This window comes from Durio zibethinus, chromosome 12 (assembly GCF_047325235.1).
Source record: "Durio zibethinus cultivar Kanyao isolate XHJ-2024 chromosome 12, ASM4732523v1, whole genome shotgun sequence".
NCBI lineage: Eukaryota > Viridiplantae > Streptophyta > Magnoliopsida > Malvales > Malvaceae > Durio > Durio zibethinus.
Window position 1 is genome coordinate 4,129,658 of NC_143173.1, and position 27,046 is coordinate 4,156,703.

The window sequence follows — 27,046 nt, forward strand, 5'->3', positions numbered from 1 at the left end:
TTTTATCAAACCTAATAAAAAATACCTTGAATAATTCTTTGTCATTTTTTCTGAGATTATTCAAAGTGTTTTTGGTCAGAAGTGTCTTGAATAGTTTCTTATAAAAAATTAAATAGGATTATTCAAGATAAATTGATCAAAAATACCTTGAATAATCCCCTCATAAAAATTAGAGGAGATTATTCAAAGTGTTTTTGCTTAGAAAACGTCTTGAATAATTGCTTACAAAAAATTAAATGAGGTAATTAAGAAGTTTTTAATAAATAACACATTAAATAATACCGTCAAATTTTTTGGAGGAAATTATATATATATTTTAGAATTATTTAAAGTATTTTGGTTAGAAATATCTTAAATAATTTTTTATAAAAAATTACCTTCAAATTTTTTAAAAGAGATTATATTTTAAAAAAAAAATTATTTAAAATGGTTTTAATAAAAAATCTTTTAAAAAATTGAATAAATTTATTCAAATATTTTTGATTAAAAAGATCTTGAATAATTTTTTTTTAAATTTTTTATTGAGGATTACTTACGGTGTTTTTGCCCGTGGACGATCGAGGCATCGTCTCTGTATTGGATTTGGCCTGTTCGTGTTCGCAAGGGGGATCCGACGTGGCCGGTACCAGCGGCAGCGGTGAAGAGGCGGGTTTGGATTTCAAAAGTAAGAAAAAGAAAACGAAAATCGAAAAGGTTGATAATTTTTTTTCATTTTTATTATTTTTATTTTTTCCAGTTATTGTTTTGATGGAACATACTGATTAAAAAAATTAGTTATAGCTGAAATTGATTTGAAAAGGAAATTTTTACTGCCTATAGTTGATGGGATGATGCAGGTAAAGAATCATAGTGTTTGTTGAACTTTTAATATAATTCCGGTTGGTGCGAATTTATATTGGAAATGGGTATGGCTTACAATTGTTTCAAATTAGACCGTTAGGGATTATCATTGCTTGCATTGCTATGACATTTTGAATTCCAGGTGCTTCTGCTTAGCTCTTTGTTTGAAAGTAGGTTATCGAATTGTTTGTTGGATAAATTTTGTTGAATGAACTGTTTCTGTTTGTCAGGTTAATAAGTTCTTGGCTTTTGTTCTGTTTCCTTTTCTGGGTTCATGGTGGGAGGCCTTCTTTCCCAAGAAAATATGACCCTTTTCTTTCATGCAAACTTGCAGCAGGAACTGGATTCTTTTTTTTTTTTTTTTGGATTTTTTTTCAATTTTTATTGTTTTTGACTGAATGTCTGCTCAAGAGTTTAGTTGTTGAAATTTTGAAAAAAATTATTTTAGTTTTAGAGTCTGCAAGGATAATGCAGAAAAGGAACCATATATATATATTTTTTAACTTTATAATTCCGATAATGTTACTCTGCCATGTTGGTATGAAGTTAGATTGGTGAAATTGGCTTGGCTTCTGAAAATTGTTTGAATTAGACTGTTAGTTGTCAACATTGCTTTTATTGCTGTGATAGTTTTCTTTGCAGCTGGTTATGCAACATTCTTTGTTGTTGAATGAATTGTTGAATAAATGTTGTACTAGATTTGATCTTGCAGCATGTTATATGGCTGATTTTTTATTTTGAACTCTGCAATCTCTACTGAGGCAAAATTATTCTCTTGTTATTGTACCAGCTTTTCATTATAGAGGATGGGGATAGTGCTGAGATGATAGAAAAGGTTGAGAGAGTTGAGGAGGCTGAAATGGCTAAGATTGCAGAGGCAGTTGAATCTCTTGACCGTGATACTGTAGACATATCTGACAATATTGTGCTCCGAAATCTTCTTGTGAGTTAAGGTATTTACTTTGAACTGTGGTTTAGAAGAAAATTTTCCTGTGATGGCTTCGTTTTAGTATCTCTTTGATATTTATTCTATCAGCGGGGACCAAGGTACTTTGATCCTCCATATAGTGGTTGGGAAACATGCTATAATTGTGGTGAAGAAGGGCATATGGCAGCGAACTGTACATCTGCTTCAAAGCGGAAGAACCATGCTTTGTTTGTGGGAGTTTGGACCATGGTGCTAGACAGTGCTCAAAGGTATGAAGGAAATGTATGGATGTGAAACTTAATGACATATCATGTACCATGTCTTTTAACTTTTCACTTTTTGTTGAAGTTAATGTCTTTTTGGAATTGTTCTGTGCCCTTTTCTGGGTTGGAGGTGTGTAGGCCCTTTTGTTATTTTTTTCTCTTTTCATAAGAGGCAAATGCATATATTAGAAGTTACTAATTTTTTTTTCTCTGGTAAATGTTAGGGCATGCTTGTTTCTTGCCTTTGTAAAATGTAGATTCTTGACACTTTGTTGATATTATGATAATAATTTTTAGTGGTTGAGAAGATTGGTTAGGTCCCTGTTTATTTTTCGGTCAGCTTTAGCTCTTTGAATTGTCTGTAGATCCAAACGGTGGACTTGTCTTTTACCTACCATTTATTTATGGTTTTCCTCGATTTATTTCACATAGAAATTAGAAAGTGGTCCTACTAGTGATTGTTAATAGCATGTTTTTATGATTTTAACTTGGGTCATTATTCATTTGCATCCTTATAGTGTTTTTTTTTTCCTTTTTAGGCACAAGATTGCTTTATCTGTAAAAAAAGTGGTCACCGTGCAAAAGATTGTCCAGACAAACACAAGAGTGGCTTTAATCATGGTAAAATTTGTTTAAGATGTGGAGTTTCTGGGCATGACATGTTTTCATGCAGGAATAACTAATCCCATGATGATCTCAAGGTTTCTTCATGTTCCCTAGTAGATTCTTAATTATTGCTTGTTCCATTGCTGTTGCTTAAGTTTTATGTTAGGATTCTTATTCTTTTACTGTGTTCCTTATGTTTTTCCTCCCAAATCAGGAAATACAGTGCTATATCTGCAAGAATTTTGGCCATTTATGTTGTGTTAACTTTGTTGATACCAGTGCAAGAGAAGTTTCTTGTTGCAGATGTGGTCAACAGGTTCATACTGGTTTGGTGAGTTTCATTCACTATGCTTATATTATATCAGAATTGACAGGGTGTTTTGGTTGCATTGCAGGAAGAGTTGCTTTACTGTTGTTGAACTTTTTTTCAGCATGCTGATGTTTGATTGTCAATATGTCCGCTGATCTTTTCCTTGTTTTTTTTTTTAAAAATATTTTGCAGTTCTTTTTATTAGTCTTGTGATCTATTGTGTGCTTTCTTCAGTTATTCATCATTTCTGTTAATTGTATTTCTTTTTCAACAATTTGGTTATTGTTCATGTGATTCTTTGGTGATTCCACAAGGTTGAAAAATCTCATTTTCCTCTATTAATTAATTTTATTCATTTCTCTTCACAAGCTAACTGGATTTAGTATTACTTTGAAATTAAAGTTACCAATTTGCTAACATCATTTATTTTATCCAAAATCACTATTTTTTGGTAGTTCACTTCCATGAACATTCTGGTTTGATATAACAATTCTTTCATTCATGTGATCATATATTTTTGCTTTTTGAAAATGTTCCTTTCTTATAATTTTGTAACTGTGCCATTTAACACGAGAATTGTTTATGTAGTCATGTGGCAAGTCACGTGGAGAAGCTAAGGAAACCACTGATAATGAGTAACCTAGCTTATGCTATAAGTGTGGTGAAGGAGGACACTTTGCACGTGAATGCACCACTGGTACTGCATCATCTAGCTTATGCTGCAAATGTGGAGAAGGAGGACACTTTGCTCATGAATGCAGTTCTGCTAAGGCGAATTTCAGTAAATTTGTAGGAGTTATCAGAATAGAGTGTCGTCCCGTTGTTTAAATATGACTTTTTCGTTGTTTAAATATGACTTTTTCGTGCAAAACAATAGCTCTGCTTGATATGGTACGGACAATGACTATTTCTTTGCTTGTAAACAGGTTGGTAAAAGAAATCGTGAATCGTCTACTCCAAATGTAAGACCTCGTAGAGAAAATAAAGAGTTTTTGGGACACAAGTCTGCACCTCATGATCATGGCAAGAGCCCCAAAAGGAAAAAAATGCAGAACGAAGAAAAAGGCCATAGTACACCGCGAAAAGCTAAACAAAGAGGTGTTTGGATTACAGAGGATCTATGAGATTTCTCCAATAACAAGTCCAAAAGGAACCATTGGACTTCTCCCTGGATGCCATCTAATGAGGGATGTAGGAATTCTTCTTCATCTTCTGGTGGTCATATACCAGGTTACCAATCTTCTAAACCAAAGAATTCTCATAGATTTTCTGCATCAAGGTTTGGCAATGATGAACCCAGAAGGATATACAATTGGTGGTAGGGTAGATCTTTGTCATGGTTTAACTTATTTAATCAATTTGCTTCTTTGTCATGGTTTAACTTATTTAACCGATTTGATTCTTTCTTTTCGTCCTTTTCTTCTACGATGTTCATGGGGCTTCATTTTAGCTAGTGTAGACATGCAATTTTTTTGGATATTAAAAATGAAAGATCACATGCCCTTGCTCTCGGTTCTAATCTGAATACTTATGCCAATCTTTATTAATCGTTTGGGAATCGTGAACAGGTATTAATCATGTACAAGGTAGAAGTACCGTTTGTCAATTGGGCTTGAAAATCTGCATCTATCCCTGTTACCTCTTGTCCCCCCTCACCCCCCCCCCCCCCCCAAAAAAAAAAAAAAAAAAAAAACCCCTATGCCTAATTGTCAGATGTTGAACAAAAAGGAAGAAGAAAAATCCCTGTAGTTAGTTAGCCTGTTAAAATATCTCATATAGAAAATTTTGAAGGCACAAAGCCAACCTAGATTCTATTACCGTGTCTACTTCTGGGTCTCTTGCAGCCCTTTGAAATGATGATACGATTGTTTCATCTTTTTCTCTGATTTTGAGTGTTGCTGTCCCCCCAGTTGACTTAGCACTTTCTTGGGTGTCACTTTCTTCAAAATGCATGTTCACCTGTCTCAAAGAGATAAAAGATTGAAATGACAAGAGTTGATACAATGCATATTTCTAACTAGGACTAGCTTGCATTAAAAAGGAAAAATTAAAGTTTTTAAATTTATAACTAGAAGTAGGTTTTTGATTTTTATGTTGTTTGTATTTAATAGATTTAATAATTCGTGTATTCAAATTATATTTGAATAGAATAAAATTATATTCATGAGCTTTCTTTTTTTTTTTTTTTTTGTCATCATATTATAATCAAAATTACTGAGTCCAGCATTTATTTAGTACTAAATAAGAAAATTAACATAATTACCTTGTGAGATTGAGCCGAGCAAGAGGATATATTTGGCAGTGAACGGAACCATGATTCTTGTTGAACTCCTAGCCCTGATCTTCCCTCCTGAAACTTTACATATGCGTCTACCATTTCCCATATGTCCTCTCGTAGGAAAACAACCAATTTCCCCAAACAGGAGCAGTTAAGTGAATCAACCTCTGTATCAGGCAGCAGAAAAAAACAAACCATGAAATTAATTTTACTTCCAAAGATTATACAACCAGAACTTTTCCTTTTTGAGAAATGTGACAATGGTTACTAAAAGAAAAAGAGTAAAATAAATTTACCATGGAAAAGGCAGGTATGATAGAAGAAACCGTCACATTCAAGGAATGGCAAGTAGGAATCTCGTTTGCAGAGTTCACAGACAATGCTTCCTTGAGAATTTGGTGAATAACTGAATGATGCTTTTAACTTACTCAACTGCCAAAGAGCATTGTTCAGAGATCCAATGTGGTGTAGGAAGGAACTTTTAACAAGTTTGAGAGAATGAAGCTGATTCATTAGATCGAAAATCTGAACTCTGATAATTTGAAGACTTGGATAAAATAATTGCTTCTTTGCACAGGGGTTCCTCATATGGAAGGATCACCATCTTTCAAAGATGTGCATACTCTTGGCCAGCCACTGCTCCCCATGGAAACCAGTTACCAACTGTAAAGTTCACTGCTTCGCCGAAATTGAAGCCTATAATTGTGTATACAAGGAAGAAAATTATAGGTTTGATATCATTTTCGTACAAGGAGAAAAAGATATCCAAAGAGAAGAATAAATGTAACTTACCTTGACTGAATCCAGCATGGTATGCTCTAGGAAGAGTGATAACAGACTCTCCTGGAATCTACACAGCCTTGTAAACAGGCACGTTATGTTGCAGCAAAATGTTTGGAGGAAACGTTGTTTTCCCCGCCAGAAGTGCAGCAGCCCCATCCTCTCCATTAGGAGATAAGATGTCGGGAGGATAAACATAATCCCGGGCTACCTTGTCGAACTAAGAAGCAGCATGACCCAGAACACCATACCAAGTTTTGGGTGCACCAGAGTGAGGATAGTTAATGCTGGAGAGCAAAGTATATATACATACATGCATACATATATATATATATATATATATATATTGAGAGATTAATACCAAAAAGCATAACAATAGGGGAAAGAAAAGAGAAAAAACAGACTTGCAAGTTTGATTTACCTGTATAAATAGCGATCTTCAACATGTCATGCAAATGTACTAAACAGCATTCCAATGTAAAGCATGGGAAAGGTTATTCCCTGAGTTCAAATTAATAAATTAAGACAAGTTGCTATTAGAAATCAAAGACAGATTCAGCAAAAGCATGGAAAATTATATCCATACCGGTATTTGATAGTCAAGCAACCGCAAAGTGCAATTAGGCAACTGCGGAAAAGTTTGTGATTTCAAACGGAGAAAAAGAAACGCAGAGATCATGTGTTAAAAATATGACGAATACAGAACAAAAGCTAAGTAAAAATGAGAAAGAGTTGAAGTTAGGAAAAAAAAAAAAAAACCTTTAAATTGCCTTTACTTTGGCCTAGGGGATCATTGGGATTAGAAGAAAAGGCACTACCATCAATGTTGAGGCCATACTCTTTTTTTCCAGTTCCACGAGCCATCTCACGCCAAAATTCTTTTTCTAAATACACAGGAGAGACACTAGTAGATTGAGGAAATCTTTTAGCAAATGCCTTGTTTGCCATCTTCTCAAAACTTTGATGGTTTTATGTTCTGAAATATATGTAACAATATCAAACAAATGAATTAAAACTATTCAAACAGCATATTCTAAACTAATAAACCTTCTTCCGATAGAACTAAAAGTGGTTGTCAAAAATAACAAAATACTATGATGTTTTTGAACAATGCAAAATTACCTTCCTCCTGTGAAGAATGTTGCCTTGTCATTCATATTCCATTCATGAAGCCGCAAATGTTGAACGTGCGCTTTAAATTCACGCTTTCTCTCCTTCATTAGCACATCCGAAGCTGATACTGAAGCTTTCCATGGCGATACAATCTTGCAAATTCCTGAAAAAAAAAATATTGAAGTTAGCCCTTTTTTTAAGTAACCATACATCACATACCAGAAGAAAAAGTAAAATGAAGTTCAAATTATTTTGCCCACAAAACTTTCATCTTTACCATATTGGAAGCTTCTTGAGAAATCGTTTGGATATAAGCTAAGGGGTCTTGGAACTCCTCCATTGATGGACGAAACACAGGACATTCAGAAATGTTATCAACCCATTCCAGCTGATCATTCAACTTGAATTTTTCCACAATATTAGGGTTTGAAGTGACCTCTCTTTCTATCAGTGAGAGGTCAGTTCGGACAGTCGACGGAGCAGTCTTGGTTCGGTTTTTTCTTCCAAATGAAGGAAGTTTTTCCGGACTGATCTCCTTTTGTTTTTGAGAACCCATCTCTGTTAATTACCTTCCAAGGATAATCTACTCCTTTTACTGCCCACCAAAAAACAAAGAAAAAAGGTCAATTAACTCTGAAAATCCTTTGCTACTCATCAGTTTCTTGGTAACCAAACAAACCCAAAGAAAAAGTTGAAACAGGACAGAAAGTATATAATAAAAACGAGAAATAGAAAAAAGAGGAAATAATCTTGAAAAGGAAAAAGAATTGTTGGTGGGTTACAAAAACATGCGAAAGAAAAGAGAAAAGAAACCCTAAACTTGTTGGTGGGTTAGTTTTATGATCCCACATTACGGGAAAAAAAAAGTGAGAAGAAAGACAGCATTGATTTTGTCTTTGTACAGAATCCAAAACAACAAGATAATCTTCTCATTCTTTTGTCATTCCTTTTCCTTTCCAGTTTCTTTGGAACCAAACAGTTTCGACTTTTCAAAGAAAGGTGGTCACAAGAAAAAGTATGCATGGTACAGAAATAAGTGACAAGTTGAGGTTAACTTAAGGTTCTTGGCAACCAAACAAACTCAAGAAAAAAGACAAAAAAACAAAATGAAAAAAATACAAACCAATAAAATGTCTACTTTTCAAGCGAGAGGAGAGATTTTTCCCGAGAAAGTTTGCAAGAAACTAAACGAAGGAAAATCTCGAAGAGTGGCCAAACCGTTGAAAGTGGATTTTAGGGTCATAACATAAATAAATATAACCATTAACAACCTTTGTTCAAGGAATAATATTTTTCGGGGCCGAGTTGTCAAGTGTACCAAGATCTTTGGAAGAACATGTGGCGATTATTCATTGGATGAAATCTGATTTCTTTTCTTGATGAGAAAGTTCTACTTCATTTAGTGTCCGATCCAAAAGATTTTCTCGTGTCTTTGTGAAAACTTGTCTTATTGACTCATTGAGAGTATGATTAACTATTTTTTTGGATAAATTTGAAAAACTATGTGTGACTTATCATTCAAAGGAAATGGACCGATATTAAAGAAAGAAAATGTTAAAATTGAATTATCCAAAAAATTCATAATCTCTCTATTAAATAAGATTGATGAAAGTTATATCTATTATATATATATATATATATTTATACTAATTATAAAGTTTTTGATTGTGTTGGTGTTATGAGTAAAGTGATATCAATTCAAAAAAATAATTACAAAAAATAAATAAAATTATTTTTAAAAAATAAAAGCAAGAATAAATATATCGTTTTAATATTTACTTTAAAAAACTACCTATTTTTCTAAAACACAATTTCTCTTTTTTCAATTAAAAAATTATTTTCCACTATCACAATAGGTGTATCAAATTTTAGTATCAAGAAAAAAAATGCAAGTTTAATATTTTTACAATTATAGTTGCATTTTATTACCATGCATCTATTATTCTTTTGAAATTTATACATAAATTTATTATTGGAGCTCCAACTAATCGATGGATATGTAATGACATGAAGTATTCTGTTTCTACTAAGTTTCAACGTGAGGGTATTTTTGAAAAGGCAAAAAATTAGAAGAGAGTGGTTAGATTCAAAGGTAGGGAGTGTTCCTTATATTTGCATTCTAATGTGCAAGTCAAAGATTAAGATAAAAGAGGTTGGAAGGAAAGAAAAATAAGGGATTAAGACGAGATAAAATCTGAGATGATAATGTTTGGATGCCTATATTTATAGATAAGAGATAGGGAGCCAATAAAGGACAATAATGACGTAACCAAGTTGATGTGGTATTGAGTATGTCGGGTTGACTTAACATGTCAGTCAGCACAAATGTCCAAAATGCCTTTAGTTGTCTGTCAAGAGCATTTAATGAAAAAAACCATTATATCCTTTGAACCACTAAACATTCTATTCTCTCATCAAGCAATCTAAGTATCAAACTGTTGGGTGTGTAGTTCATTTCATATAGGTCAACTAGTTTAAAGAAGTTTACATGGAATTCGATCTCCTATAACCGAGGTTGGCATGGAGGCAAGCATTAAGGGACAATTTGTCTTTTACTATGACCCGAGGTATTATGGTGTGGGTCGACCTAGTGTGAGTTTGATTTCATGCGCGTGTTTTGGATTAAGTGCGTGGTTGACTTGAAAGTTATCGAAGTGTCATTTATTTATAATGATATGAGATTAGGATAAAAGTTTATTCGGTAGATGTAGGATTTAAATATTTTTTCAGAAGTTTGAATTTGAATCTTTGTTTTGAATTTTGATGATAAACTGACAGCCAATTCAGCAGGTCGGTTTGCCCTAAAGAGTCATCTAGTTTAGTTTATTTGATCGAGTCTAGCTGTTGAAGTTATATTAAATAAGGAGAGAGGTAGTTTAGGTAGCAAAATTCAAAGCAAGGAAGGTGAAAAAACGTTTTTCAATGGCACTCTAACATACTTTAAGATAAAAACATACTCTAAGATAATCTCTTGGAACCAACAATACTTTTTTTTTCTTGCCTCACTAAACTCTTGATTCTATGATCTTCTTCATTTATGTCAATGTTAATGTACCTAAATATCAGTCTAGAAACCATAAAAACTCAATAGTTCTTTATCCTTCTCATTTCAAATTAAGACACGAATAGATGGACGAACAGATGTAAATGCATGGTTTATGGGTCAAACCGTCAGAGAGGGGAGCATGCTTTATTCCTACAAATATAATCAATAATTCATGATTAAAAAAAGAAGAAGCTAATATGAAAATAAAAAAATTGTAAATATTTAAATTTAAATTTTAAATTTGTTAAATTTCATTTTAAAAAAATGATTACAACCTAACTCTCTTATTTTGATGTAATTATAAAGGTCAATTTGACATGTGATTGGTCGGATAAAAATTTTTTACATATTATAGCCAAAGTCGACCATCTCAATTTTTTTTATGAGTACCGTAGCTTAATCAGTGAAAAATACAATAACATGACTTTAAGTTCTCAAATAAATGCAATAAAATAAATTCAAGAAAATTGTTGTTGTAGGAAGAGTTGATTAAGACGTTTAGAGGAAGCTTTTCCTTCCTTATGGCTTCACACTAAACATAAAACCAATTAGGAGACTTACAATGAAATGGCCGACAACCATGTGATTTACTGGTAGAATACTGAACCCTCAATTTTGATGATCAAGGCAAAAAATAAGTGTTGACGTAATTAAATTGATAACGTAATTAAATAATTAAATTGATAACATAAAAAATTATTATTATAAATAAAAAGTAATTTTAAATCAAAAAATAAGTGTTAATGTAAAAATTTAAAAAAAATAAAAATAATCATAAAATTAATATCATTTAACATCGTAATATCTTAATAAAAAGTTATGATAATTTTAAATAAAATAAAAAGTAAGAACAAGCGTAATAAAAAATTAAAGTAAATAATTAACTTCACAATGTGAAAAAATTGATATTTTTAAATTAAAAAAATTCTAAATAAAAAAATTGTTAACGTAAAAAGATGAAAATAATCGTAAAATTCATATCATTAAATATAAAATGAGTTTGAAAATGTCTTATTCTAAAAAAAAAAATTTAATAATTCTAAATATATTGTTAAAAAAGATATAAAAATATATTATTAAATGTAATTAATTAAGTTGATTTTGTAAAATAAATTGATATTATAAAATTAAAAAGTATATCATTTTTTATTTGTTAAATTAATAAATTAAATAAAATTATATATAATTTTTTTAATGTTTACTTGTTAACATATTCTTTTTTTTTTTAAATTATATTATTCTCATAAGTTATCATGATATATCATGAGATATCATGATATCTCATGACCTTAGAATAAGGACGATATATTATAATCTAACCGTAGACAAACCCAAAAATTAAAAATGTAGAGAAAAATATTTTACTTTTTTAATAATTGAAAATTCATTTAATAAGTTATTCACTTATATAGCATGCCATAAAATAGAGTAAAAAATGCATAATATTCAAATCCCGTCTATGTCGGTTTTATTCAAATTTTATGTTAAATTAATTTAATTGTGTTTTAATTTGATTATTTAATAATTTATATATATAAATCATACCCCATAATTCATCATTTTTCAAGTTTGGCTATAGTTAACCATATAAAACTTAAAATCATTGATAAAGTAACATTTAAAACACCTAACCATGCATCCAACGCCATAAGCTATCTCGATTAGACGACGATCAATATCATCATTTTGTTCTTCAACTATTTTTAATCGTAGAACAAAAAAATTTGATCATTATTTTCAATATGCAATAGCATTAAAATTTCTATTTACATATGGTATTATGCGCTAAAGCCTTACAAATTATCTTAACCATTGTAGGAATCTAGCATCACATTCTATTTCCAATTTTGCATCACTTATATTCACAAATTCTCTTCTCATCTATTCATTAAATATCCTATCATTGTTAATTATGAATTAGAAAAATTGTGAACTTACTAGAAAAATAAATTATAGAGTTCACATATTACTTAATGTAAGGATTTATCTTTTTATAATTTAACAAAATATATAAGTGTGCCTTGATATGCTTTTTCGCTAATAGCCATCGAGACTTATCTTGTAGACCAAATGCTTGGCCAAGATGACTAAAAATAAAAAAAGTTCTCCAGATTCTACAACTCTTCCATCATCATTACGTGGAACTCGATCAATCTTGTTGACATTTTTAAATCAAAATAGAATGAGCAAAAATTGGATATCTCTTCGATAACATATGTCTCACATATAGATGCTTCAACAAATACTCGATTAGTGTGTTTTTTCTTGAGATGATGAATAAACCTACTCATCATGATATCATAACACAAATGTTATTGAAGAAAAAAATAATTAATCAATGTTAATATCTAACAACTGAAATATATTACTTTTCAAACGGATACATCTATCGATAATGAATAGGTCCACCAATTTTTGCCTTTTTAAGCAAGTGAATGGGCAAATGCTTCATAAAATCAAAGAAACTTGGAGGAAATTTTTTTTCCAATTTATAGATTATTTCTACAATATTTATTTCTAACATTTCCATGGTACATAATCAAATTTCATAAATTTACCTCAAAGAGGAACATTGGAGTATGATAGAATTACAACTATGTTATAGATAAAATGAAAGTTAAAAAAACAAAATAGAAACTAATAAAGTTATTATTATTAAAAGAAAGAGCTAAATAAAGGCCTAATAGAGGTTCATTGTGTTGTTGCTCTCGCAGCTTGCTTCTTCTGGCTTTGCTATTTGTATTCTGCTTCTTGAAACATTGTTAAAATGTAAAAACAATGGTAAAAGGCATAATCATAATTAATTAGAAAATGAACAAACAACTAAAGTTTAACACCAATTCTAACATAACTATTATTCTATATAAACATAGAATCAAACATTTTCTTGTCCAAGAAGAAATGCATTTTTAATTTTAAGAAAAATATAAATGATTTATTTTGTATCCAAACATTTTTTTTCTTTTTGCTTCAAGAAAAGGAAAAAAAAAAAAACTAGCAAGAGCAACAAGCAAAAAATAAGTGTTGACGTAATTAAATTGATAACATAACTAAATAATTAAATTGATAATGTAAAAAATTATTATTATAAATACAAAAATTTCAAACCAATAAGTGTTAATGTAAAGATGTAAAAAAAGTGAAAATAATTATAAAATTGATATCATTTAATATCGTAATATCTTAATAAAAAATTATGATAATTCTAAATAAAACATAAAGTAAGAATAAGCGTAACAAAAAAATTAAAGTAAATAATTAACTTGACAATGTAAAATAATTGATATTTTTAAATTAAAAGATTCTAAATAAAAAAATTGTTAACGTAAAAAAAAAATAATCGTAAAATTCATACCATTAAATGTAAAATGAGTTCGAAAATGTCTTATTCTTTAAAAAAATTTTAATAATTTTAAATGTAATGTTAAAAAAATATAAAAATATATTATTAAATGTAATTAATTAAGTTTATTTTATAAAATAAATTGATATTATAAAATTAAAAAGTATATAATTTTTTATTTGTTAAATTAATAAATTAAATAAAATTATATATACTTTTTTAATGTTTACTTGTTAACATATTCTTTTTTACAAAAAAATTATATTATTCTCACAATTTATCATGATATATCACGATATCTCATAACCTTAAAATAAAGTCGATATATTATGATGTTACTATAGACAAATCCCAAAAATTAAAAATGTAGAGAAAAATATTTTTTTTAATAATTGAAAATTCATTTAATAAGTTATTCACTTATATAGCATGCCATAAAATGGTGTAAAAAATGCATAATATTCAAATCCCGTCTGTGCCGATTTTATTCAAATTTTATGTTAAATTAATTTAATTGTGTTTTAATTTGATTATTTAATAATTTATATATATATAAATATAATAATTTGTACTTAATTTCATATAAAAAATCTCTTATCTCTTTACAAATTTATTGATGTTATATCAAAATGATTGAATAAATTAATTAAATTAAATTTTAAATTTATTTAATAGAAATTTTATACATCAACATTTATATATAAAAAAAAAGATAATAATTCTTAAATCTTAACTAATTATTTTATATTAAGAAAAAATAAAAAAAAAAACTTTGGAAAAAAAATCTCACTGTACGAAATCAAAAATTAAAAAATGAAAAATCGGGGCATTTGTCAACGTATATTAGAGAGACGGGCTGAAACAAGAAGGAAAGATCGAAAGTTCAACTTACTCAGTCGTTACGCATAAAGGTAAAGTAATTGCCATCACTTTTTCATTTAGTTTTCAAAGCTCCCTGGGCTCGTTTACTTGATCTCTTCAATTTCGGATCATCAACAACTGTAAGCAAACAAAAAACTTTTAAATTTCCTTTTTATAAATTTTCTATGATTCTTTTTTTTTTTTTTTTCTGATTTTGAATTTGACGCATTTAGAATCTACGTTTAGCTGACCCAGCAGTTGACTTCATGAACTTTTTCCTTTTTTTGCGATTTTTGCCATACATTTTCTTAGTAGTTAAGCCAGGCCTTTAACTATTTTCATGTTAAGCTTGTCAAAGTTTAAATTTTTGGGGCTTTAAAGGTTTTAAGGAATTGGGTGTTCGTTGATTTTTTTTATGTACTTTTGCACCAATTTTTTTTTTTTTTGTATTTTAACTGCTGCTACAATAGTAGGGAAAATGATATTTACTTTTAATTGTTTGATTTATTTGCTCTAAATTAGGTATTGAATCATCAAGTTGTTTAATTCTTTGGAGGTTTTGAAGTTAATGTTTTGATAATGAGATTTTTTTTTTTTTTTTGAAGATTTGGAAATTAGGGTTCTTTTTTTTGGGGGGGGGTTTGAAGAACTTTGATGCTATTGAAAATTGTTCTGATAAATTTTTAGGTTTGCATTAAGTTCTGCTGGGTACATCATAGGGAAGAAAGTGAAAGAAGCAAAACCAGATATTTGAGTGCCGTAATTAACAATGATGGGGCATATCATAGTTATTTCTGTTTAATTATTTCATAATATTTTTGTTAGTTTGAGGCTTTTGGGATTTGTTTCTGGGAAGACATTTTATGTTAAAAGTTCTGGCCCCTAGGATGGATGCATTCAAGTGTTATTTCTTTGGACTTTTCTAAGGTTTTTTGTGGAGATTTGTTGAAGATATTGTTTTGGTGTTTTGAAGGTTTGGTGAAAATGGATAAAAATTTGATGGACAAAGTTAGTGCCTTTGGTGAACGCCTCATGGTTGAAGGAGCTGAGGTGGGCAGAAAGGTGAGTGCTGGCATGAGCTCAATGAGCTTTAAGGTGAAGGAGCTCTTCCAAGGCCCGAACCAAGCTGATAAGCTTGTTGAGGATGCCACCTCAGAGGCCCTTGATGAGCCTGATTGGGCCTTGAATCTTGATATCTGTGACATGATCAATCACGAAAAAGTGAGCAGTGTTGAATTGATCCGAGGCATAAAGCGGAGGATAATGTTGAAGAGCCCTAGGGTTCAATACTTGTCCTTGGTGTTGCTTGAAACTTGTGTCAAGAATTGTGAGAAGGCATTCTCGGAGGTGGCAGCTGAGAGGGTTCTTGATGAGATGGTTAAGCTAATTGATGATCCTCAGACTGTTGTTAATAATAGGAACAAAGCTTTGATGCTTATTGAATCATGGGGGGAGTCAACCAGTGAGCTTCGCTATTTGCCTGTTTATGAAGAAACTTATAAGGTAACATCATATACTTGTTATCTGGTTTTCTGCAAGTGTGAAAACAAGTTGAGAAAATATGATTGTTTAATTTCATTCACTTGATTTCCTGTGGTGTGTTTCTGATTGAAAGTTGTCTAACTTTAGCAATAACGGTTGTGTGAAATTTACTCCTTTGGTTTCTGTTCGAACTGTAGTTCATTTAGCCTGCAAATCTTCACCAAATCATTGAATTGGTTTTCTACTTTTCAATAAAAAGGAGCAAATTTTTTAATTGTTTGTTTGGTTTAGTTGATTAAAATCATAAGATCAATTTAGAAAATACTTAGACAAGCTTTCTTCAACAACTGAATTCTTGACCAGGAACTTTTTGGGATATGTCAATGTCTCTTGAATTATTGTGCTTTGGGTTGCAATAGGATTTAATATGCAGGTCAAACATGTGGTACTATGTTGCTAAAACAGATAAAGCCTAATCTTTTGGCTTGTAGATTAATGAGTTTTGAGATTTTCTTGAATGGTCCTTTTTTCTTTTGTAGAGTTTAAAATCAAGGGGGATTCGCTTTCCTGGTCGTGACAATGAGAGTTTGGCACCTGTTTTTACCCCTCCTCGTTCGGTTTCAGCACCAGAGGTAGATGCTAGTCTTGCACAGCAGCTTCAACATGACATGCAGCTTCAGCGTGATATTCCTGTCCAGAGCTTTACTGCTGAACAAACAAAGGAGGCATTTGATGTGGCAAGAAACAGCATTGAGCTTCTTTCAACCGTGTTATCCTCATCACCCCAACAAGATGCTCTTGAGGTATTATCTTTTTTCTTTTTGCACTTCTTAGTTTCTAACTTCATATGGATTACCAATAAAGTCTGCTTTCTTCTCTGATGCCAAGTAACAAAACTCCAAAAATATGAGTCTTGTCTGAATGAGTCATTAATGTGTTTTGTCTATCTGTGCCTTTGTTAAAGAATATTTAGTATTCTGTTGCGCATAATGAGCCTTTAATGTGCAAAAGATCATCTTGTTGTCAATAATTTTGCTTCTTGCTCCATTTTCAAGGAGGAAATTACTTTCTTTTTAGAGGTTTTAAATCTTTTACATCATCCATTTATGATCTTTATCATACGTGAAGGCTTATGGCTGATGAATATGACATTTTCCCCTCAATGATGAATATTGGTGAAAATTCTGATGGCTCCAACAGTACCAAGTTTTACTTTAAGAAGGCATTTGGTTTGGGAGAAAGTAATTTTCCTTCCCATAATCTTAATTTTTGTAATTTGATTCCTTGATTTGATTCACAAGAATATGATTGCTTGGGCTTTTTAAAATTCCAAACAATGTCAAGAAGGGGGAAAGTAGGGGAAATAAAAGCTTTCCTCTCCATGAGGTTTTTTAAGACTCTGGAGGGAAAGTGAAATTTTTTTCTCATTTGCCCTCAATTGCATTTTTAGATTATATAAACAACATTATTTATCTTAAAAAGATAGTAATTTTTTATAAAATATTATGAAAACAAGTTTTTACTTAATAGTATATTTTAAACAAAGATCACATTTTTAAGATAGTGCTATTGAAATCCCCACAAAAATTATGATTAAAAACACAATTTTTATTGAAAAGATAAAAAAAATTATTTTTTATAATTCAATAAAGACAATGTATATAAAATAAAAAACATGGTCTTTGTTAAAAATATGAAAAAAATATTTTTCAAAATTCAACAACAACTATGCTTTTAAGATAAAAAACACAATTCTTGTTGAAAAGATTATATTTAAAAAAAATGTTGTCTTTATTGAAAAGATAATGTTTTTAAGATAAAAACATAATTTTTGTTAAAAAGAGACGATGTTTCTAAGATAAAAACATACTCTTTGTTAAAAACATGAATAATATATTTTTCAAAATTAAATAAAGATAGATGTTTTTAAGATAAAAATGTAGTCTTTGTTGAAAAGACAATGCTTCTAAGATAAAATTATTGAAAACATGAAAAATATATTTTTAGAATTTAATAAAAACGATGTTTTTGGGATAAAAACGTAAGTTTTGTTGAAAAGACGATTTTTTTAAGATAAAAAACACAATTTTTATTAAAAATATGAAAAAAAATAAAACGTAAAATATCTTGATTTAATATTATTACATATGAAATCTAAAATAAATTTACTTAATATTATTACACATAAAATATGTATATCTATTGAAAATATAAAAATTATTTTTCAGAAGATGTGTTATTTACATGTTATGTATTATTCACATACTAATATTATGAATGTTATGTGTTATTTACGTGTTATCAAGGATAATATAATAAAAATTTTTATTATGTAATTTTACATTCACATGAACCAATTGTAGAAATCTTACATTCCCTAAGTCAACAAAACCTAAAAATCATACATTTCTCTTGAATATTACTTTCCCCCTAAATCACTTTCTCTCTCAGAAAACTAAGATTCTACGAATTACGAACTATTGGTTGTAAGTTGTATAGGCTTATATTTTGAGATCTTTTTCAATGGTGACCAACAGATGACATTTTCCATGGAGTTTTATTCCAGTTTAGACTCGTAACATAAAAAATGCTGTTGCAAACGGTCTTTAGTTGTTCTTGAGGTGGCAGCAAGGTCAATATGGTTCTGAACCTATTTGATAGAGTGCAGCTCTTATAAACATTTACAATTTGATGGTGCAGGAACCTTGTGCTGATTTAACCTTTTAAAATAAAATATATTTTTGCATTTCTATTATTCATATTGGTAGGAATCATATGAGATGAATCCCTTGGCCAGAAGGTAACAAAACAGGGAAAAACTCTAGCTTAGTATGTTGCTTTTTGTTTTTCTAGCAGTTTGTATGTTTACTCTATCAGTTTCTTTTGTTGCTAACTTTATCAAATCTGATTTGGGACATTGTTAAAATAAGAAATCCAAGAGGTTCTGATTTTACATAATTTTTACATATCCATGTCGTAGGAAGGCTGAATACCAGTGGAATCCTAGTGATTTACATTTGGTTTGTTGGCAGGATGACTTGACAACTACACTTGTCCGGCAGTGTCGTCAGTCCCAGTCCACTGTTCTAAGAATCATTGAGACTGCTGGAGATAATGAAGCTCTGCTTTTTGAAGCTTTAAATGTGAATGATGAGATCCAGAAAGCTCTCTCAAAGTATGAAGACTTGAAGAAGCCATCGGTAGTTCCTCATGAGCCAGAACCCGCTATGATTCCCGTGGCTATCGAGCCTGATGATTCACCCCGTCATGCAAAAGAAGATACCTTGATTCGGAAACCAGCAGGTACTCGACAAGGGACTCATGGGGAAACCAATGACGACATGATGGATGATCTCGATGAAATGATTTTTGGTAAGAAAGGTGGGGGTTCGTCTGAAGAGGGGCAAGATTCAAAGAAGCAGCAAGCACCAAAAAATGATCTAATCACATTCTGAGTGCTACTCATTGCAGTATTCCGTAATTTAGGACACTAGGCCAATGCCGGGCCATTGTAGGCATCGAACAGAAGTTTGGAATGAAAAACCCACGACAGGATTGCAGACTTTTTCTTTCACATACTACCATTTGTTGTTCCTGCAAAATTATGTGTAAGTAATTCATGTTTGGATTTGTTTACATAATTATTTGATTGAGTATGCATGTGAGGATTGTTACCAGCAAAAATAAATCTGTATGGCTCTTGTATACGTGGAGTGATGACATGACATCTCAACCAACTTATCTAAAAAGCTCGAATTTTATTCGATTTTACTCAAAAAATCGATAATGTAAACCACACTAAACATTAACAATTACAGAAAATGTCAAAACTTAAAATAAAAATGAATTTTTTTTATTTATTTATGCTGCAATTTTAATTACAATACGATATAAAAATTACACAAACAAAAAATATATATGTTTAAAATTTTTAGCAAAAGTCGTATAAATTTGATAAAATTAAAAACAAAAAATATATGTTTTATATTTAATGCTTTGATATAAATTATTACATGATAATTTTTATATTTTATAAATATTTAATATAAAATAAACACTAGATAAATAAACATAGGATCAGATCTAATACCAAATGCATTATTTAGATCTAATCCAACATTATCCGATTCAATATTGGCCTAATAAGATCCGATTCGACTTTAAACTTGGCCTGATTCATCAATAACATTGGATAAGATTGGCAGCTTATCCTGTTCTTGACGGGTTCTGATTCGATTCAATTTTATAAGATCAATTTTTTTTAATCAAAAATCAAATTTCGTATTGGATCGGATCGAATATTGCTAAAAAAAATCAAAATTGGATTGAATTTGAATTTTAGGTAAATCTTACTTGATATTATATAAAAAAAATTTTAATTATTTTTTAATTTTTTATTTATATATAATTATATAATTATATATTTATATTTAAAAAATAATATTTTATTAATTTCGGATCGAATCAAATTAATTATAATTTATATAATATCAGATCAGATCAAATTTACGTATAAAAAAAATTTTAAAACGGATCCAATTCAGATTTTATGAAAATAAAATCGAATCAAGTTCGAAAAGAATAAAAATCCGTCCTGATCCGATCCATTATCAACCCTTAAACCTCTAGCGCGTGTTGCACACTCTCCAACCATGCATTACTATCCTCACTCTCACTTCTCTGATAACTAAAACCTTGAAAAGATTTGCGAGCAAAGCAAATCCAATTGTCCTTAACAAGATCCAAATCCTAAATCCTCCTCTTCTTCAACCTCACTCTCCTCGCTCTCTCTTTCTTCTTCTTCCTATCTTCTCCCTCCGATCCTGCCCTCTCCTCCATCCCTCCCTACCCGCACCCTCCGATTCGACTCGAAACATCCTCGAATATTTTCTCACTCAGAAAGCTACCAACCACCGCGACTCGGACGATACGATGCGTACGGTGATCGAGTTCACCAAGGAAATGGAGTGGCTCCACGACGAGATTGGTACTACCCCCTTAATTTGCCGATTAGGGTTTACGTGTACGAAATGCTGACTTGACTTTTACTGGTAGATAAAAAGCTAGCTTGAATCTTGCTCGCCTCAATCCATAAATTTCTTATAATTAAAGGACGACTCGGAGAGTTTTTTTCTCAATGACTGTGCCCATTTATTTTATGTTTATTACGAAAGTATAACAATATTTTTATATTAATATTTTAATTCTTTAAAATATATTTTATATTAAAAATTAAATAAAAATATTTATTAATATAATATAATAAAAAATTTAAAATATAAAAGTATTTTGACAAAGTCATGATTTTTCCTTTCATAAAAAATATTAGATTTTTATATTTAATTTATAGAATCTTAAATTATGTAATAAAATTTTTTTATTATAATATTTTTTATTACGTGTCAAGGTTATGTTTTTGACAATCTTTGATAAAAAAAAAATATAATCAAATATAAAATCAAAAATTATGTTTTTATTATACAATAAATTAAAGATTATTATTATTTTTTTATATAAATGCAATGTTTATAACAAATATTATATTTTTATAAAAATAAATGCAATGTTTAATAATAATTAACAACTAAATTTTGAAATAAAATTCTACATTTAATTAAAAAAGATATTTTCGAAAGGGGAAGCGTAATTTTTAATTTTAACCAAAGATTAAATTTATTATATTATAAATGCAATCTTTGATTTGAATTTATGTTGCATAGCCTTTCAACACAGATATTTCCCAGAGGATGGTGCTTATCGCTGTTATCCAAAATGGGGATAGCTTAATGGTCATCGTTATTCTAGTTACAATGGAACCCTCTACTTGAAACTCCCAAAACCATTCCCCTACAACAAATCTGTCGAAGAATTCAAATTAAATTGTTCCAGCAAGCAGACAAAACAGCTAGAAAGAGGTTATCATAAGAGAACTGGATATGGATCATTAAAGACTCTGATTTGGTGCGCTTCAACAATTGGATTGCTTTGAGATGATCTGCATCTTTCTGGTGTTCAGTTTCTCGTACAAAATAGGGAAAAGTTCTGATGCAACGACACGAGGCTACCTTGTTGCTGCAACTGGGTTCAAAAAATTCATTTATGATGAGTTGAAAAAGGTAACACGAGGTTTCAGTGAAGAAATTGAACGAGGAGGAGTGGGGTGGTTTAAAAGGGAATTTTGTCTGATCAACGAATTGCAGCAATGAAGCGACTTAATATTAAAGGTAATCAAGGGGAGGAGGAATTTCTTGTAGAAGTAAGCACGATAGGTAGGCTTTCGTCTGGTATTGTTGTAAGATTATTATGTTATTTTTTATTCGATATCAATCACATTTTAAAATAAAAAAACGTGGTTTTTGATAAGAGATCAATCACGTTCTATTATTAAGAAATGTGATCCTTTTTATTTTTTAAAAGTTACATTTCTTGCGTAAAAAATATAATTTTTTTTCAATACTATTTTTTATGTTAAAAACATAATTTTTATTATTAAACATTATGTTTTTGACATAAAACCGAAGTGAAAATATCATAAATACTATTTTATAATGTTATATTAATTTTGAAGATAAGATTGTAATTGATATGAAAAAATATATTTTATTTTGTTATTATTTTAATTGATATATTGTGTTTCATATATAAAACACATTGTGTTTTCTTTTTTTAAAAAATTCATATGATAATGGATCTCTATTTATTATGTAATTACGTTGATTATTAAAAATAAAATAAATTAAAAAAATTTATTATTGATGTAAATTATAAGACAAAATTAATTTTTTTTTAAATCTAAAAAAATCATAAGTGTAGACACCGATTTTGTTCGAGTCTACCGTTTTATTTTTTTATAATAATAATATTTAACAAAACAAAACAAACAAAAAAACAAACAAAAAAACAAAACGAAAATAAGACATAAGTCAAGGAGTTGGTACGACGTCGAACTGCCCCGACCAACTCCGCAACCAACTCCCTGTCAGCCACCCAAACAACTTCCCGACCAACCCAACCAACCCCCTGACCAGCTCTCTCAGCCTACTTACAGTCACCCTATAGCCACCTAGATTCTCCTAAATCGAAACCCTTTAAAATCCCTAACCATCTTTCTCATTAGGGGATCGGTCAGCTCTCGAAAAAAAAAAATCCATTTTTAAACACACAGCTACCCTCCCTTAAAACACTCCCAAACACCCAAAATACCCAAACAGAAACCACACCAACTGAAAAAAAAAGAAACGCAAAAAAAAAAAAAACACAAAAACAGAAACAAAAACCAAAACGAAATCACAGTCCTCCCCGTAGGGAGGAACCTCAGCGCCGAGCCACCTGCATCAACAAAGAAAGGTACCAGTTAGCTTTCAACAAAAAAAAAAGTATACAGAAAACTTCAAAACCCGATCTACGCGAATCAAGGCCGTTTTTGATGAAAAAGAGGCCAAATCTGCGCTCAGGAGGTCGAGAAGAGTTTGTGGGAGAATTTTGAGATTTTTCGACCACCGGTGACCGACGACCCAGGCTGCGGCCGACGCGGTGGTCCGACGATCAGACGGTGGACGGCCAGACCTCTATCCCAGCTCTCTCTCTCTCTCTCTCCCTTTTTTTTCTGAAACAGAAACCAAATGAACCAAAAAAAAGCTTCAGATATATATAGTAAAGCTAAAACTCAAAACGACGTCGTTTAGGGAAAGACCCAAAACGACGTCATTTAGGGAAAGACCCAAAACGACGTGGTTTTAAACAAAGAGGATCCGCACGTGGACCCGAATTCGATCCGAGATTCTTGTAAACCGACCCGTCAACCCGCTTCAGCCAACCTTGAACCAGTCCAGTGAACCGATCTGAACTGTCCAGACCAAACCGAACCGGTACCGAGCTGCTGAACCAACCAAATCGAGCCAAACCGTTGGACCAAACTGACATTGACCGGACCGTTGACCGGTTCGATTCAGGTAAAAAAAATTTTTTTTTTAAAATTTTTTTTGAATTTTTATATATTATTTTATTAATATTTATGCATATTAAAATATCCATATTTGTTAGACTAATTGATGAAATTGTGGTTAATTTTTTTTTATGTAATTATGTTAATAAACTTAAAAAACAATAATATAAAAATAAATTTAATAATAATACTAAACTAATAAAAAATAAGAGAAAAGAAAATTTTTATCCGACGATGGGATTCAAAGGTATTCCGGGTAGTGATGCCTATGAAATCTCTAAGTAAGAAGATTTTTTTTTAAGTACTACCAGTGTATTGGAGTATTTATAAAAAAATTTTCAATACAATAAAGATTTTTTTAAAATAATAAATAAAAATTGATTAATAAATTAAAAATATAAGTAATAAAAATAGGAAGAAAAAAATTTAATCCAATGATGGGATTCTAAAAGTATTCTGAGTATAGATGCTTTAAGAAATCTTTAGGTGAAAAGATTTTTTATAAAATATTACCAGCGTATTGGAATATTTATAAAAAATCTCCAATATAATTAAATTTTTTTTCTTCAAAATTTTAATTAAAATTAAAATAATTAATAAAATTTTTAAATGAGAATAAAATATGTGCATAAACATGAAAAATTTTGCATGGCATGCATGATACATTTTCTTACGAAAAATAAATTCGAGCATCCAAAGATGAGATTCTAAAAGTATTCCGAGTAGAGATGCTTTAAGAAATCTCTAAGTGAGAAAGAATTCTTTTAATGTTACCAACGTACTGAAATATTTTAAGAATTATTTCAATAAAAAGGTTTTGATTTATTTTTCTCAAGAATATTTTTTTAATAAATAAAAAATCAAAGAATTTATTTTTCGAATACTGAAAATAAGACTGTTTGTATCAAAATCAAAGGATAACACGTTGTTAATTGGTACCGTTTTTTAACGGGCGTTGTGGGGGTGCTAATCCTTCCCCACGCGTAACTGACTCCTGAACCTAGACTGTTTCGCAGACCGTAAAATTATCTTTTTAATAAATTTTAATTAATTTTAAGATTTTATTAAAAGGATATGTTTTAATAGGTGACCAATCGCACCTAGTCAAAAAAAAAAAATTGGTGGCGACTCCGTTATTTATTTTTTTTATTTCTAAATTCGTCGGACGGATATAAAACTATTACGACAATAAAAAAAAGTTAAATTTTTTAATTTTGAGATATTTAAATACTGTTAAAAATTTTAAATTATCCTAAAAAAATTAAATATCATGAATCAATATAAACTTAATTGGATTAGATCCATGGCCTCGTGAGTAGCCCAATTTATGAATACCTTGGAAAGGATATCCAATATCCATAACTAACTAAAAAAAAACCCTACAGAGAGTGGTTGACACGCGCCATAAGAAATGTGAATTGACATTCTTTGGAGGAATATCCACATCCATTAAATAGAAGGTGACACAGAGGCGGTAGGTAAATCTCATCCCGCTCTTCTCGCTTTCAGATTTCAATGGCACTTCTGTAAATAAGGCCATAACCCAACGGCTGTTTTGGAAATCCAATATCAAACCTCAAACAATTACAAAAGGGCATTTTAGGAACCCAAAAGTACAAAGAAAACAGGAAACACAAAACACTTTTCCCAATAAAGAGCCAATCATAAAATTGGTATATCTGGGGAAAACAACTTAGCAGCTTTTAGAGGCCGATGGAAATCGATTGCAATTGATATCTACGTTTACATTCGTAGAGGATTGACAGATCTTGAATGGCGTACATCAGATGACAACTAGCATAAGAGACGTCAACACGTTTGTACTTTGCGCAGCCACGCTTCAAGGTTTTACTAAACTACTATGCTTCGTCGTTGTACTCGGTTTCTTCTTCATTTTGTTAAAATTATTATTTTAATATTTTGAGAATAATTCATTGTATTTTTTATTTTTTTTAATCTAATAATCATTCCTTACTATATTAAATCATAATTCTAAATCTATTCTTTCTTTTTTTCATATATAAATATTATATATTATATTTCGAGACAAGATCAATTTATACAATATAATTTTTTTAATTTTATACATTTTTCAATCTTTAATTTTAATAAATTTAAGATATCAAAGAGATAAATAAAAATAAAAATAATTTAATTTTAACTTTTGAATTTATTAAAATTAATAATTAAAAATATATAAAACTAAATAAAATTACACTATATAAATTGATTCTCCTCTTACATTTTATATATATATATATGTATAGCCCCTTAATAGAAGAATTTGTGACTTAGCCCTATTTACATCATCAAAGTCCATGTGAAGTTAGTGTTATTATGATTTGCAACGAAAAAAAAAAGGTTTCTCTAAGCAAATAATTAATCCCCAAAGATTTTATGTATTACTATTTGATTTCCCTTTAAATATGTAAACAAGACATTTAAGTTCGAATAATTTAAGTTATTAAACAAGTTAAGTTTAAGTATTTTAATATTTAAATCAAATAATTTATAAATTTAATTAAATTTTTTATATTAATATATTTTTATTATTGTAATCAATAATTTATGGTTTTGTCTTTAATAGTTTATTAAAAATATTAATTTAAATTCAAATACAAATAATTAAATTTGAAGTTGATCTAATTAAAGTAATTCAATTTTTATTTTGAATTAAACTTAAATTTAAAAATAAAATTTAATCAAACTTAAATTAAATTTCAAAATTTTGAAATTAAAATTGAAATTAAATTTTTTATTATATTGTCTCGACTTAATTATACTTTTAATCTAAATCATATTAAGTCAATTTTTTGTGTAAAAAAAATTACAATCTAAAAATATAAAAATTTAAATTTAAAATTATTAAATTTTAATTTTAATTTTAAAAAATATTGTGATATATATAAATTTCACACTATACAAAAACTTTTTCATGTAAATTTTTTCAAAAAAAGGAAAAACTTTTACATTTTCCAAAATACCATCACTGCCCTTCAACCTATCTCCTCAAATTTGCTCTGAAATTCCCATAAAACCCCTACTTTTAATTTAATCCAACCAATCGTTCTCCTTAATAACTAATGGGTATTTTCTTCTCCTTTTGGTCATAAGAAAGTAACCCACTTTTTCTCCGAATTGTCCAAATCCATCACTTAAACCCCAAATTCAAAAAAAAAAAAAAAAAGGAAAATTATAATGTGAGCTGGTCAAGGCAGTCTTTAATATTTTTAGTCGCCGGCGATCCAACT

The 27,046-nt window shown here is 29.7% G+C and overlaps 1 protein-coding gene and 2 pseudogenes across 5 annotated transcripts; 2 read left to right on the forward strand and 1 right to left on the reverse strand.

The window, feature by feature from the left end:
• The first annotated feature begins 1,359 nt into the window (after nt 1-1,359).
• On the forward strand, nt 1,360-4,466 carry LOC111297450 (uncharacterized; annotated as a pseudogene). Its single transcript, XR_016326319.1, has 7 exons — nt 1,360-1,378; nt 1,644-1,783; nt 1,877-2,037; nt 2,571-2,732; nt 2,852-2,968; nt 3,536-3,718; nt 3,874-4,466. The product of XR_016326319.1 is annotated as an uncharacterized LOC111297450 (transcript).
• Nucleotides 4,467-4,643: 177 nt separating this feature from the next.
• LOC111297451 (lysine-specific demethylase JMJ13-like) lies at nt 4,644-7,674 on the reverse strand (annotated as a pseudogene).
• A 6,608-nt stretch (nt 7,675-14,282) lies between these two features.
• Nucleotides 14,283-19,565, forward strand: LOC111296798 (TOM1-like protein 1). 4 transcript variants are annotated; one of them, XM_022891262.2, is made up of 4 exons: nt 14,283-14,418; nt 15,342-15,871; nt 16,390-16,653; nt 18,835-19,565. In XM_022891262.2, exons 2-4 carry the CDS (start codon nt 15,353-15,355, stop codon nt 19,303-19,305), a joined length of 1,254 nt encoding a protein of 417 aa, XP_022746997.2. In that variant the 5' UTR covers nt 14,283-14,418; nt 15,342-15,352; the 3' UTR covers nt 19,306-19,565. The 4 variants fall into 4 exon arrangements, with proteins under 4 accessions (XP_022746997.2, XP_089625277.1, XP_022746996.2 ...); XM_089769151.1 differs by having other exon boundaries at nt 14,285-14,418; nt 18,883-19,565; XM_022891261.2 differs by having other exon boundaries at nt 14,369-14,508.
• The last annotated feature ends 7,481 nt before the right edge of the window (nt 19,566-27,046 follow it).

Coding starts and splice junctions, on each gene's coding strand:
- LOC111296798 (XM_022891262.2), top strand. CDS start 15,353: ATGGATAAAAATTTGATGGACAAAGTTAGTGCCTTTGGTGAACGCCTC. Junction 15,872..16,389: donor TTTATGAAGAAACTTATAAG/GTAACATCATAT, acceptor TTTCTTTTGTAG/AGTTTAAAATCAAGGGGGAT. Junction 16,654..18,834: donor CCCAACAAGATGCTCTTGAG/GTATTATCTTTT, acceptor TGTCGTAGGAAG/GCTGAATACCAGTGGAATCC.